The sequence below is a fragment of the Macrotis lagotis genome, chromosome 4, assembly GCF_037893015.1.
Source record: "Macrotis lagotis isolate mMagLag1 chromosome 4, bilby.v1.9.chrom.fasta, whole genome shotgun sequence".
Lineage (NCBI taxonomy): Eukaryota > Metazoa > Chordata > Mammalia > Peramelemorphia > Peramelidae > Macrotis > Macrotis lagotis.
This window is the reverse complement of record NC_133661.1, coordinates 223,525,335-223,538,737: the sequence shown is the minus strand read 5'-3', so window position 1 is coordinate 223,538,737 and position 13,403 is coordinate 223,525,335. Positions and strand designations below refer to the sequence as shown.

Below are 13,403 nucleotides of genomic sequence, written 5' to 3'. Positions count from 1 at the left end.
TTGAATCATAAGACCATAGATTTAGAGGTGGAAGAAACCCTGGTCAACTTGGAATTCAATCTATTTATGTTGAGTCATTGAGTTTCCAATCCATCTCAGTTTATTTAAAGTTGAGGAAACAAGTCTAGATTTCAAGGCAATGTAAAAAAAAAAACTTTTATAAAGGACTGTGAATAGTGGGGAAATGTGCTTCAAGGCAATGGAACTGGCCCCACTCACTGTCTGTGGGCCCCTTTTGTCCTCCCCAAAATGGAGTCATTTTATGGAACCTGGCCAGCAACATATGACCCTTTTGGGACCCTAGAATTCTGTATACTCTGACTGAAAAGAACCCAAAGATCCATGTTTCTCCTCTGCCAACATTTAAATTTACCCCTTTGGGAAATGACTCAAACATGGAATGTCATTGCTACCATAGACTTTAAACATTTTGTTTTGTTCAGTCATTTCAGTCATGTCTGATTCTTTGTGACCTCATTTGGGTTTTCTTAAGTTTGACAGTTTGTTTTCCATCCATTTTGCAGATGATGAAACTGAGGCAAACAAGGTTAAGTGATTTATCCTGTGTCACAGACTTGATAAGAATCAGAGGCTAGATTTGAGCTCATAAAGATGAGTCTTCCTGACTCTAGACCCAGCTCTCCATACCACCTAGCTGCTAAACATCATGAAAATACATATATCACATAAACATTTGATAGGAGAAAAGGGGGGTCCAGAAAGAAATTACTAATGACAGCTATTTTGTGTAATAATCTTACGGTGATGAGAAGTTATGTTGATTAGGATTAAGCTATTACCCTCTAGGTCTAGTGCAGTCTTGATGATGATGGAGTCAGGAGGATAGGAGTTCAAATTCAACCTCAGACACTTTTCACTTAATATCTTTATGACCCTGGGCAAGTCATTTAACCCTGATTGCCCCATATCCTGAACCATCTCCAGTCATCCTGATTCATATCTGGCCCCTGGACCCAGATGACTCTGGAGAAGAATATGAGGCGGGTAACAACACAACATTCCTCTCACTCAAATCCAGTACATGTGCTTGTCATGGTCTTCAAGAATGAAGAATGGACTTCAAGAATGAAACATCATCAGCATATATCTAGCTCGGGGCTTTTAACACCCATTCTAGGTATCTTTCCAACACATCTGAAATGTTAGTATCTCTCAAAATACTCCCTTTTCCCCATTCACACATCTACCACTCTAGTGTTCAAAGGTCTTCATAACTTGCCTCCTAAAAACACTTTTATACCATATACCTCCTCACATCATGAACTATCCATTCACATTGGCTCCCTTGCTGTTCCTTGAACATAGCATTCCATCTCAATTTGAGCATTTTCTCTATTCTTAAAAATTATAAAATTTTTCTCATTCTTAAGGTACTCCAAACTCCATAGCCCAATTTAATTAAATTCTCCTTAACATTTTTTTTTATTTTTCCAATTACATGTTATGAAAACTTTTCAACATTTCTCCACTTTCATATTTTAAAGTTATACATTTTTCTATCTCCCTCAATTTCCACCCCCCTCCCCTCAATAGTGAACAGCCTGGTAAAAGTTGTGCATGTACATTTTAACAAATATTTACTGAGTATTTCACTTGTTATATGCAACATACTTGAAAGTGTAAATACTCCAACACCTATTTCTTTGTACCTGTGATATCAATAGAAGTCAAGGGCGGCTAGGTGGCATAGTGGATAAAGCACCAGCCCTGGAGTCAGGAGTACCTGGGTTTGAGTCCGGTCTCAGACACTTAATAATTACCTAGCTGTGTGGCCTTGGGCAAGCCACTTAACCCCGTTTGCCTTACAAAAAAAAAAAGTCAAATAGAAACAGGCCATTAAAATCAAATATAAAGATCCTTCCTGACAGCATTGTTAACTCAGAAAACCACATTTTAACATTGTCTATGTTCTATTGTATTTTTATTTATTTTGTTAAATATTTTCAAGTCACTTTTTAATATAATTCACTGGGGAGTTCTGAGGGCAGTAATGTCATCAGCATGTTTGACATCTCTGAATCAGGGTACTCCCCCTAATGATTCAGTTCACCCCCTGCCATCTTAAGCAGTTGTTGCCAACATCTCATTATTAGCTCCTCCTAAGGTTGGAGCTTGGCCTGTTCAGGGCCTTTCTTGTGAACCATTAGCATTATGAAACAATGCATGGAGTCACAGGCCCTGGATTTTGTTAAAAACTACTAGACCATCTTCAATAGTCCCTAAAGAACTGAAGCTAGAGATCACACTCAAAGTACAGTGGAGAGGCAGATGTGGGTGCAGAAGGAGTTAGACTGGGAAAAATGATATAAAAGATATCATAGGATATCTTTTATATAAGTTCAGGAAGTTACAGGACAAAATCAATTAAATCAGATCAATAAGAAATGATACAGAACCAATTTAATCTCAGTACGAGGGCACTAAGTAATGGGATCAAGACAGCAAGTATAGAAATGGGTATTTAGAATAATCTGGGATAACCTGAAGAGACTGGGTTTGGACTAGTATGGGAAGTAGGAGGAGAGATGGATGTACCTGTGTGGTCGTATCTTTGTTTTCTTATTTTCAAGAAGTTTCTGCATTAGAATTACATCTCTCTATATATCAGATATTTATGTCTAGGGGTACAATACTTTTTTTCAGAGGTGAGGAATTCAGGATAAAAGCCACTGTCTGCTGGTGGAGAGGGGGATAAATTCTGCACCAGACCTAGAGTCTAATAGCTTAATCTCAATTCATCAATCAACATTTATTATGCACCTATTATACCAGGCCCTGAATTCAAATCTAGCCTTAGATAATAACTGTGTGACTCTGGTCACATAACCCCTATTTTCCTCAGTTCCTTATCTCTAAAATGGGGACACACTGGAGAAGAAAATAGCAAACCAATCCAGGATCTTGGCTAAGAAAACACCATGGGTCCATGGGATCATGGATATGACTGAAGGACAGAACAATGAAAGACTTGGGAGTGAAATAAAATCTAATCTAAATTGGGAATAAAACAATATTACCCAAGTATTCTACTTCTAGCAGTGTCTATGCTAGAAATTGAGGAATAAAAATGGGGGACTAGCTCCTCCTCACATGTCTATAGTACAAGAGGCCTCCCACCTGCCATGTGAAGTCTGAGTTTCCTCCATCTCTTTCACTTCTCTTACAGAAGAATCTCAATTGACAATCTTTGCTGAAAAATTTAAAGGAAAATCCTGTAGTCCTTGGTATTCAGAGGCAAAATGGTGGTTTATTTTCCTTTATGGAAGAGAACTAGGGAAATAGTTAAGAACCTTATCCATTTCTAGTGCTGAACTATTTGACAAGGTCAAGGACTTTGGTGGTAAGGACTCTCCTTCCTGAAGACATATCTTCAGGAACAGTAGTTGCTAAGGGAAGTGGCCTCATCTCTACAAAGGATGCTTCCCTGGGTTGCTCAGCCCAAGAAGGAAGTAAGACTGGTGGTTTGGGGTGTGTGATGTGGCAGCATTCACATCTTCCTGAGGCTCCTAGATCTACCAGTCAGTACAATTGTCAAAGTTGGTGTTAGTGGTAGGAAGGGTTTGGGGAGCCCTTCTCCACAGGGATTGCTCCCCTAATTGATGGCTGCACCTGATACTTCTGAGTAGGGGGCCAGAAGCAGGACTGGGAGGGAGAGCAACACTGCTCTCCCCGAAGCTCTTGGGATCTGGGTCCTGGGCTGACTCCACAGTGTCTGAGAGATACAGAACTCAAAGTGGTGATGGAGAGTTGGATCATCTGGTACATGACTTGTCTTTCCCTTGGGTCCCTTGGCTTGCCTGCCCTGCAGGTGACAATTAGTAAACTGAGGAAATAAAAAAATAACAAAAACTCAGGCTTTGTCCTCAAAATAAGTATTCCAACAAACAAATAAAAATATACACATTTTGTTGAAAAAATGCATATATTGATTTTATCAATGTAATAGTAATGTTATAGCTTGTGTGTCCTCATCTCTTTTCTTTTTTTTTGAGGTACTCTCTGGTTCACTATCCAGAGCCAGGCTAAGGGTTTCAGGGTGCCATGAGGAGCTTGTGGATATCTCTTCACTACTACCATCATCTCAAGGTCCCACTGGCTGTGTTCCATCTATGAGTAGGAACAAGTGACAAGCGCCCAAGTTCTGTTTCACCAGTTAACATCAGTTAGTCTCTATAAAAGAATATTTTCTTCAAGGATATAGAAAGGACAAAGCATGACCATTTGTCCCTAACATCCCTTGGTCTCTGGGGATGGTGGGTTTACTTTTTAGCTTAATTCTAAAAGCATTGGTCTCATCAAGGTCAAACCCAGATTTCACAAGACTGCTAGATAACTTTTCATCTCCTGTTCTTCCAGCCTGAATCCCAAAGGTTTGCTTTTCAGAGCATCATTCCAGATCTGATTGCAAGACTAGTTTGAACTCCAACTTCCACCTGAAAGTGGAAAGAACAGAGGCAGTGGATGGGTCAGAGGTTAGAATGCTAGGTCTGGAGTCAAAAGACGGGAGTTCAAATTCTACCTGATTCTAGTTATTTGAACCTAGCCTCAGTTTCCTCTTCTGCAAGGAGATAATAGCAATAGTATCTTCACCTTTGTTAAATTTAACTTAAATGCTTTGCAGAGTTTAAAGTGTTATGGAAATGCTACCTCTTATATAGAGAGGAAATCATTTCAGACATGAAGTTGTGAGTCAGTGCACAGAGGCTCAAAGGGAGGCAGGAAAATCTAAAATGAGCTAATTAAAAGTGGACTGGCCAAGGTCATCATTTTACTAAAAACACTGAAATGGGGTTGCAGAAAGAGCAAATATGCTGCCTTCCTAGAATTGAAGGAAAGGGTCCTTAGAGAATTTCTACCTTATTCTACTCCTGGACCCCCCCTTCTCTAGAGAATGGGCTTGAGCTGGTACCACTCAAGCAGTATTATTCCTGCAACTCTCCTGGCAAGCTTTTTGTGGTCTCTGGAAAAGATGACCAAGGATATCCTCCCTCATCATGGAAGGAAATGTACAGTGGGAACCAGAGTCAGAAGATGACCCCAGGGTTAAGGTAAACTCCCTTTAATATAATCAGCAAAAGAAACTATTCCATGGGAGAATTGGCACATGACCCTGGGCCATCCTTGTTTCTATATGATGTCTACCTGGCATAAGGGCAATGCAGGGATCTACCACTGCCTTCCTGCCACCAAGGATAGGCTCATGAGGAAACTGCCCCAAGTAGCCCAATGCACCCCAATAATTTCTATGGATTTGTGTGCTGGCTTGGCTGCCCTTCTTTCTTCGGGATCTCAGTATCTTCCTGTTATAGTAGATTGTTCCTTCCCATGGTTTGCATCCTTACAAGTGATGGAGTCATCAAAGAAATGGGTCTGGGGAGAAGTTACAAATGCCTGCTTGTCATTGTGCTCATCTGGGAGGGAGCCGCCTGTCCTTATGGCAGGATTGTGTATGGGGAGTAGCTGGGAACCCCCGGGGGATTCAGAGGATGGGAGCGAGGGAACAGAGCTTCTCTCTCTCTCTCTCTCTCTCTCTCTCTCTCTCTCTCTCTCTCTCTCTCTCTCTCTCTGTCTCTGTCTCTCTCTATGACTCTGTCTCTATCTCCCTCTCTGTTTCTATCTCTCTCTGACTCTGTCTCTGTCTCTCTCTGTGCCTCTGTCTCTCTGTCGTCCATCTCTGTCTGTCTGTCTGTCTGTCTCTCTCCTTTCCTGACTGGGCCCTGAATTTGAAGCTCAGCAGGGACTGGCCTGCAGTCAGGATTATCTCGAGGCAGGTTTGGGGGGAAGTCTGAGTAGACAAGGAGGGCTTATACTTTGGAATAGATCTGACTCTAAAATGCTGCCTATTTGAACAGCTTTCCTGGTTTAACATCAGGAAATCAGATGGAAATCAGGAAACAACCAAGGAATATTTGAGTTTGATTGGAACAGCTGATTAAAACTTAAGGGAGTATTACAAACTAGAGTTAAGAACCAATCAGTTTTTTTTTATTTTAATTGGTATGTCTTGAAATTAGAAATTTTGCTGTAAATTATGAGATTCCTACTGGATTTGTAATAGATTATGAATTTTAAGTGAATTTCAATGTAAATTTTAAGAATCATTCTCTGCTTCCTACAAAAAGAGAAACTTATGTAAGAGAATAGGAAGAGAGAGAACTCACAGTAGACAAGCTGAAATAGCTTGAAAAAAATCTGACAGACAGGCTCATAACTGAGAGTCAGGAGGAAAGGGAAAAAATGATGGAAATAAAAGGGAAAAGAATGATAATTACTGTATGGAGAAAGGTACAAAGAAAAGACCTTAAGAATCCCCTCAATTGTCAACTTGCCAGTGTTCTAGAAACCATGTTTGGGCAAGATCAGCCCTCACATGAAAGATTTTGTTTAGGTTTCGAAATTCCTAAACAAATTAGGTTACTGAGAGTTTACAAGTTTGTTTATAATATTGAAGTGATTCTTATGATTAATATTTATACTTGATACTTTAAACTTGAAAAGTAAAGAAAAAGTATAGGAAAAGGATGTTAAGTGAAATCTTTTGTGTGTGTATGTGTATTTGTGTGCATATGTGTATTGTGTATGTATGTGTGTGTGTGTGTCTGTGAGAGAGAGAGAGAGAGAGAGAGAGAGAGAGAGAGAGAGAGAGAGAGCAATCCTATACTGCATTTACTGAAACTTGCTATTTGAGGTAAAATATCTTGGGACTGAGATTGATATTCTAAGTTTTAAATTCATCAAGTCTGATGGATCATTTATGCATTAATCCACCATTCAAGAGAGATGTCCAGAGGGAGTGTGATCCTGCATTATTGCCACAGGTCAAAAGTAGGATCCTCTTGACACAGTTTCCCCCTTGCATTTCTTCCTTTTGAATAGGAAAGTTTTCCTATTCTCAGAGGTTTCAGGGGTCCCTAATTTGATGTTCTTACAACATTGTTGCTGATAAGATCAGAGCTACAAGCTTTGAGTTAGTATTCAGCACTTAAACTAGTTATTGGAGAAAATTTGGGAGGTTATATTAACTTTTGTTGAAAGCTATTCTGTAAAAAAATGTTGGTAAAAACATCTAAGTGTATCTACAAGTGACTTGGAACCAGAGAAATAAATCTACTAAAAAGAGATCACTTCAGAGCTGCCCTGAGAACAAAATCTATTCCAGAATGACCAAGAGATGTTTCCAAAGTCCAGACAATTGCATGGGACACCTGAAATCCAAGATGAAATGTGTTGATTAAATGGATATTGGGAGTAGATTACTAAAATACCCAAAGACTTTTTGTTAGTTAATGCTGATGGTCATTATTGTATTGCTTTGACTTTTTCTGCTTCTCTTTACCTGTGTACTGAAGTCTCTGAGCTTGGGGTCATCTAAATTTCCCCTCTAAACTTTGCCTATGAGAGGCAGCTTAGGTGATATAGTGAATAGAACACCAGGTCAGAGATGAGGAAGACCTGAATTCAAAGCTGACCTCCGATACATGATACTAGTTGTGAGACCTTGGGCAAGTCAGTTAGCCCCATTGTCCCACCAAAAAAAGTTAATTAAAATTTTTTTAAAATTAAAATTAGCCTATGATCTTAGACACAAAGGTGAATTATTAAATAATTCATGTGAATTTATAACTTGAGAACATATCTATTCCTCACTTTGTAGGGTTTATTATTTATCAAATGACATCAGTTTATACTTGTCTACACAAATTACTTCTTTCTGATCTTATTTTCTCATCTGTAAAATAGGAATGAGAAATCTTGCATTTTCTTGCCTCCCTGATCTAATGAGATAGAATAAAACATTCATTAAATATTTACTGAATACTATGCTAAGTGCTAGAGATACAAATAAAAAACAGGAAAGTTGTTGAGAATCCAGAATATGAAAAAAGATGTACCTTGTATAGTTCATTGTAGATCTAAGTGTGGCACAGTGGATAGTGCATCAGTCCTGGAGTCAGGAGTACCTCAATTCAAATCTAACTTCAGACACTCTAGTCACAACTCCAATTATCTCAAAAAAATTAGTGGTCTCAAAAAAAAAAAAGATATGAGAATGCACCTTCCTTCTTTGCAGAAGTAAGATAGAACCATGCATATGGTGATGGAGTTGGTTTATGTGCTGGCTAGCACTATTTTTTCCTTTCTTTTTAAAAAAATGAAAAAGAAGTCATCATTAACAACCTAAAAAAGTTTCTGGGGGGGTAATGAATGCTACACTGAGATTCAGGTAGCTGTATTCTTCCTGCTACAGGTTTTGCATTTCTCCTTTTTATTGCTTTAATGATCTTAAAAATAGCCATGAATTTTATTGTGTAGATACTGAGATGCCTTAAATTATGAGTTTCTTTTTTGTTTTGTTTGTGTTTTTGCAAGGAAATGGGGTTAAGAGATTTGCCCAAGGCCACACAGCTAGGTAATTAAGTGTCTGAGGCTGGATTTGAACACAGGTCTTCCTCAATCCAGGGCTGTTGCTTTATCCAACTGTGCTGCCTAGCTGCCCCTTGAGGGAAAATTTGAACTTGTGTCCTCTTGATTTCCAGGCCATGCTCTATTCACTGTGCCACCTAGTTGCCTCTAAACTGTGTTTCTAAATCACAGTATAAAGTAATCTCCTTGGAAGCAGGGACTGGTCTTCATTTTTAATTACCCAGTGAGTTATATTCCAGAGTTTTACATTATAGATTTGGGCTGCATCAAGAAGCAAAACTTCTAGGAATAAGGAATACTTAAATTGGGAGTATTCACTTAGGAATTGGAATGAAGGTTCTATATGGAAGCTAGAGGAACATTGATCAGTTTTTCCTCTTGCCTAATTCATTTTTTACATCCACACACTCTAGTAAGATTTTTTAATCTGGGATCCATAGAGGTAACCCAGCATGCATCCTCTAGAGCAGGAGAGCTTAACCTTTGGTCCATGAAGAGATTTCAAGGATTCCATGAAATTGGATTAGAAAACAAAATTATATCTTAAACCTCTCTAACCTCCTACTGAAATTTTCATTGCTTAAAAAACGTTAATTTTGAGAAAGGGTCCAGAGGATTCACCAGACTGCCACAGAAGTCTAATGAATACGCTAAGAATCCAGTCATGCTTTTGTTGCAAGACTTGTGTCCAAAAGATACATTCAAGGATCTTTCTTTTAATCAATCAGATATACATCCAAGTTGGGTAGTAGTTTGATCTGTGTAGGGAGGAGGGACTGAAGAAGTGACAATTCATTAGAGATACTTGGATGAAAAATGTTTCTTAATCCTTTAAATACTATGCAAGTATGAATGTTCAAAAATAGCTTCCCAATTTTCCCTTTAGTATAAAAAATCCCCATCCTTGATGCCTTAAGAGATGCTTCCTCCTTTCTGGGTTGTAGGATGCTGTTTGGAGAGCAATGAAGAGTTATCAGCTACAACCATTTTTGGGATCTTTGGGTGTAGAAACTGGTTGATGAGATGAGAATATGGGACTGAAATTTTTTTAAGGTTATCAAACAAGGGAAATGTTTGAAGAAGATTCCTGTGAGTTGCCCAAAAGTGGCATGAGCAGATGCTCCCTCACTGAAGGTCTTCAAGCAGAGGTTGAATGACAATTAATTGGGTTTGTTGTATGGAAGTTTTCTTTTAGTTATGAATTGGCCTAGACAGACACTTGGGGCTCTTTCCAAATATAAAATTTTGTATGAACTTAAATCTGATCCTATGACCAAAGCACTCCTAAACAATAGCAAATGTACCAATCTGTGGGCTCCTCTTTACCTCTGACCCTGTAGCAAGTCATTTAGCTTCTCTGGTCTTATCAATTGTCCTCAGTTAGGACAGATGAAGGCAGAGTAATGCAATACATTTATCTTGAGTCTTGAGTCACTCAGGCTTTGTAGCAAAATGGGAAAGTGAAGATGTCTCAGCATTGTTAACACTCCCTTTTGACTGTCTGAAATAATTTGCTATTCAGCTTAAATAGGGGTGCGGACATACTAACATATTAGAAAAAAGCATTTAAGATGGGATTTAAATCCTGGCTCTGCCAGCTTTGATCAACAAGTCACTCTACCTCTATTGTTTATCTGTAAAACAGGGAAATACCCCACCCCCCAATCAGTTAATATTGATCATTGTCAGGCACAATGTTAGTAAACAAATTTTAAAACTCTTGGCTCTAAAAAAATGAACATTCTATTGCAGAAGTTGGTACATACCAAAGCATATTAAAAAAAATGTAAATAGGATCAAGAATTATGTCCCAAGTGGCATCTGAGCTGAGACTCAAGATTCTGATAGGTGAGGTAAGGAAGTGCATTCCATTCATATGGGACTGCCTTTGCAAAGGTAAGGAGATGGGATGCCACATATGAAGAATGCTGCAATTTTGGCTGGATTGAAGTGTTCATTGAAGGGGAATAATGCATAAGGCCTGATAGGGAGGTTGGAGTCAGGTTAAAAAAAGAAAAACAGGTGAGTTTTAGAAGCACCGCAGTGTGTTTGCACGGGGAAGGGATTTGGTAAGACTGGCACTCTAGGAATATTATGTTGACAGCTCTAGGGGAAAATGGACTCAAGAAGACTTGCCTCAACAACAATCCTTTTGAGAAAAACATTCATAGGGATGGCTAGGTGGCACAGTGGATAGAGCACCGGCCCTAGAGTCCCGAGTACTGGCCTCACTTAATTACCTAGCTGTGTGGCCTTAGGCAAGCACTTAACTCCACTTGCCTTGCAAAAACCTTAAAGAAAACATTTCATACTCTTAGATTGATATAAAGGATCACTCCTGTAATAAGTAGGCTTTGTTGCATAGTTTTTAGAGGCAAAAAAATTCATTTGAAAGAGATATACAGATTTTTATTTAAATTTTTACAGAATCTTGATTCAAAGTATGGAGTTAGTTTCAGTAACAATTTCTACAAAAATGCACATAGAATACCAGAATTTATTGTTTTTTAAAGCAACTAATATATTCCAGTCTTGTATAAAACATGCGCTTAGCACATTTTCATCTTGACTAAAATCAATCTTGATGAGGAAAGGTGGCCCAGTAGAGTCAGTCAGAAAAGGAGCTGTGAACAGGTATAAAATGTTTTTGGGTTAATATTAAAGAAGGAACAGAGTCTTTCATCAAATGAGTCCTTCTGTGCTATCAGCAATTTGTTCTTTTGGTGACAACCAGCCTCAGATCTAGTTAAGTCTTGTCCCTGCCAGCTGAGCAAATTGAATCAGAAATCACTGGCAGGGCTACTATGGCTTATCTAGACTTTGTATTCCCAGCCCCTACCACAGAATCCACACACCTTAGTTACTTTTATAATAAATGTTTATTGAATGAAAGAGGCAGATTTTTAGGCCACAAATACAGCCTTGGCCCACAGATTAAAAACAAAACAAAACAAAAACTGTCAGACTAGTAGAAAGAGCACTGAATTTGGAGTCAGAAGACCCGAGTTCAAATCTCATCTCTGCTGTTTATTACCTCTGACCTTGTAACAAGTCACTTAGCTTCTCTAGCCTTATTTTCTTATAGTAAAATGAAAGGCTTAGATTTGAGATAAATTCTAAGGTCTCTTCCAACTCTAAATTATATGATCTTATTACCTGAAAAATAAAAGTACACAGGTCTACAATGTAGTCTGTCCTCACTACAATCACCAGTTTTCCTGAACAAGTCCCAATAACACCCAGAAGTCACAGAAGGAGCCTCAGTTCTGAGCCCTGGGCCAGGCTGCCTGCAAAATCTTCCCTCTTCTAAGGAATGCTAAGTGCCAGGGCTACAGGGGTGGGGGTGAGCCCTCCTGAGGTTCAGGAAGCCAAGGATCTTCCAGCCAAACACCAACAGCTCCACTGTCACAGATATAAGAACCACTAGAAAAGGTAGTTTAATTTAACTCTAAGATACTAGTCATGAGTGGGCACAACAAAACTGAGTTCCTACTGAACCTATGTGGCCTCTATGTGAGCATATATTTTGTTAACAGGGTCTAATAAGCCCAAAGCAGTTAATGTGATCTGAAGCACATCCATCATCTATTTCCAAGAATCTGATTCACATAGAGGGAGGCACTGATTCAAAGCTACATCCTTGTCAATGAATGCTCTTGCTCCACAAAAACTGGGGGAATAAGAGTCTGTCAAGAGAACTTTCTACTAACTGAAATGGCTTTTCATGGAGCTTCACATTTCACAACTATAGGAAACTTGACCAGCTTCCAAAGGAGATGCCATCACAGTTAAAAAGGAAATGGATGTTGATTTTTCTTTTATTTAAAAAAAAAAGATCATGCATAAACATAAAGTATTTTTTTCTATCCATTTTTGTCAGGTCTTTTGTCTTCCATATGGGGCACACACTGCTCTAGTCACAAAACTCAACTGAAGTAGGATAATCTGCCTTATAAATCTGCTTCTGCACAGGTTTGGAAAGAACATAATTTGCTGGGACCCTGATAACAGCATTTCTAAAACAGGACAATATCAAAGTAGGTCAGTTTTCAATGTAGGCTCATAAGTATCCCTGATAATATCAAAAATCCAAAGCACTTTGTAAACAACCACCAAAATTTAACAGGATTAATACCCGGCTTATAGTCCTAGGCAGCAAAAAAGGGGCTATTTTCCTGGCAATCTTTTCTTAAAACCAAATCAAACTCCCTAAAATCTAAAAACAATTGACACTGGGGGTGAAGAATGAGTCAACAAATCAGAGTTACACTGAACTGAGTTCACAATGAGGGTAGTGAAATGAGAATATGCATTCTGGTCACTAAAGTAATGGTATGTAGCAACAGCACAAGACTGGATAAATCCTCTTAGCAAGGAGCATGGTGAAAAGGGGACCTAACAGTTAGAAATTGCCTCCTTTATTCATCGAACAGCAGCATTCCCATTTGGCCTGAAATAATAAAAAGCTGATGTCTGCCATTCTAGCTGCAGTAATATTGCATCCCATCTAGCCGCCTTCTCTTTCTTGACTGAAATTCTTCAAAGAATTGCTGAATGTCCTCTCTCTTAACGACCTGTTGGGGAACAATAAAATAAGCAGTAATTAGGAGAAAATAAAGGTCACAAAAAGCAAAGAAGGAAAACAGACTGCCAAGACTTACTCTCTTCCCCAAAGAGAATGAAAAGCTTTTCAAAATCCTCCTGCAGTCATTAAAATTCCAACCTTCCCACATCCCTATCCCTGAATTCTCAAGCAGAATCAAAATGATGAGGCTTAGGAGAGTGCTATCAGCTACAAAAATATGTTAGTAGCATTTGTGGCCTTGCCAATGTCCTAGCCACGATGCCAATACAGATAGGTGTTGGGAAAAAGTCTGGAGTCAGAACTTGAATTAATTAACTTTTCTAAATCTCATTTTTCTTACTTTATAAGCAACAGCAACAAAATGAACTTAAAG

At 38.7% G+C, this 13,403-nt stretch overlaps 1 protein-coding gene across 1 annotated transcript in view; it reads right to left on the bottom strand.

The window, feature by feature from the left end:
• Nucleotides 1-11,305: 11,305 nt before the first annotated feature.
• UBR7 (ubiquitin protein ligase E3 component n-recognin 7) overlaps nt 11,306-13,403 on the bottom strand; it is a 37,518-nt gene continuing 35,420 nt past the window's right edge. The window contains exon 11 of the mRNA XM_074235442.1: nt 11,306-13,019. Within this exon, the coding sequence (XP_074091543.1) occupies nt 12,927-13,019 (93 nt within the window). The 3' untranslated portion in view covers nt 11,306-12,926. The remainder of the gene's footprint in view (nt 13,020-13,403) is intronic.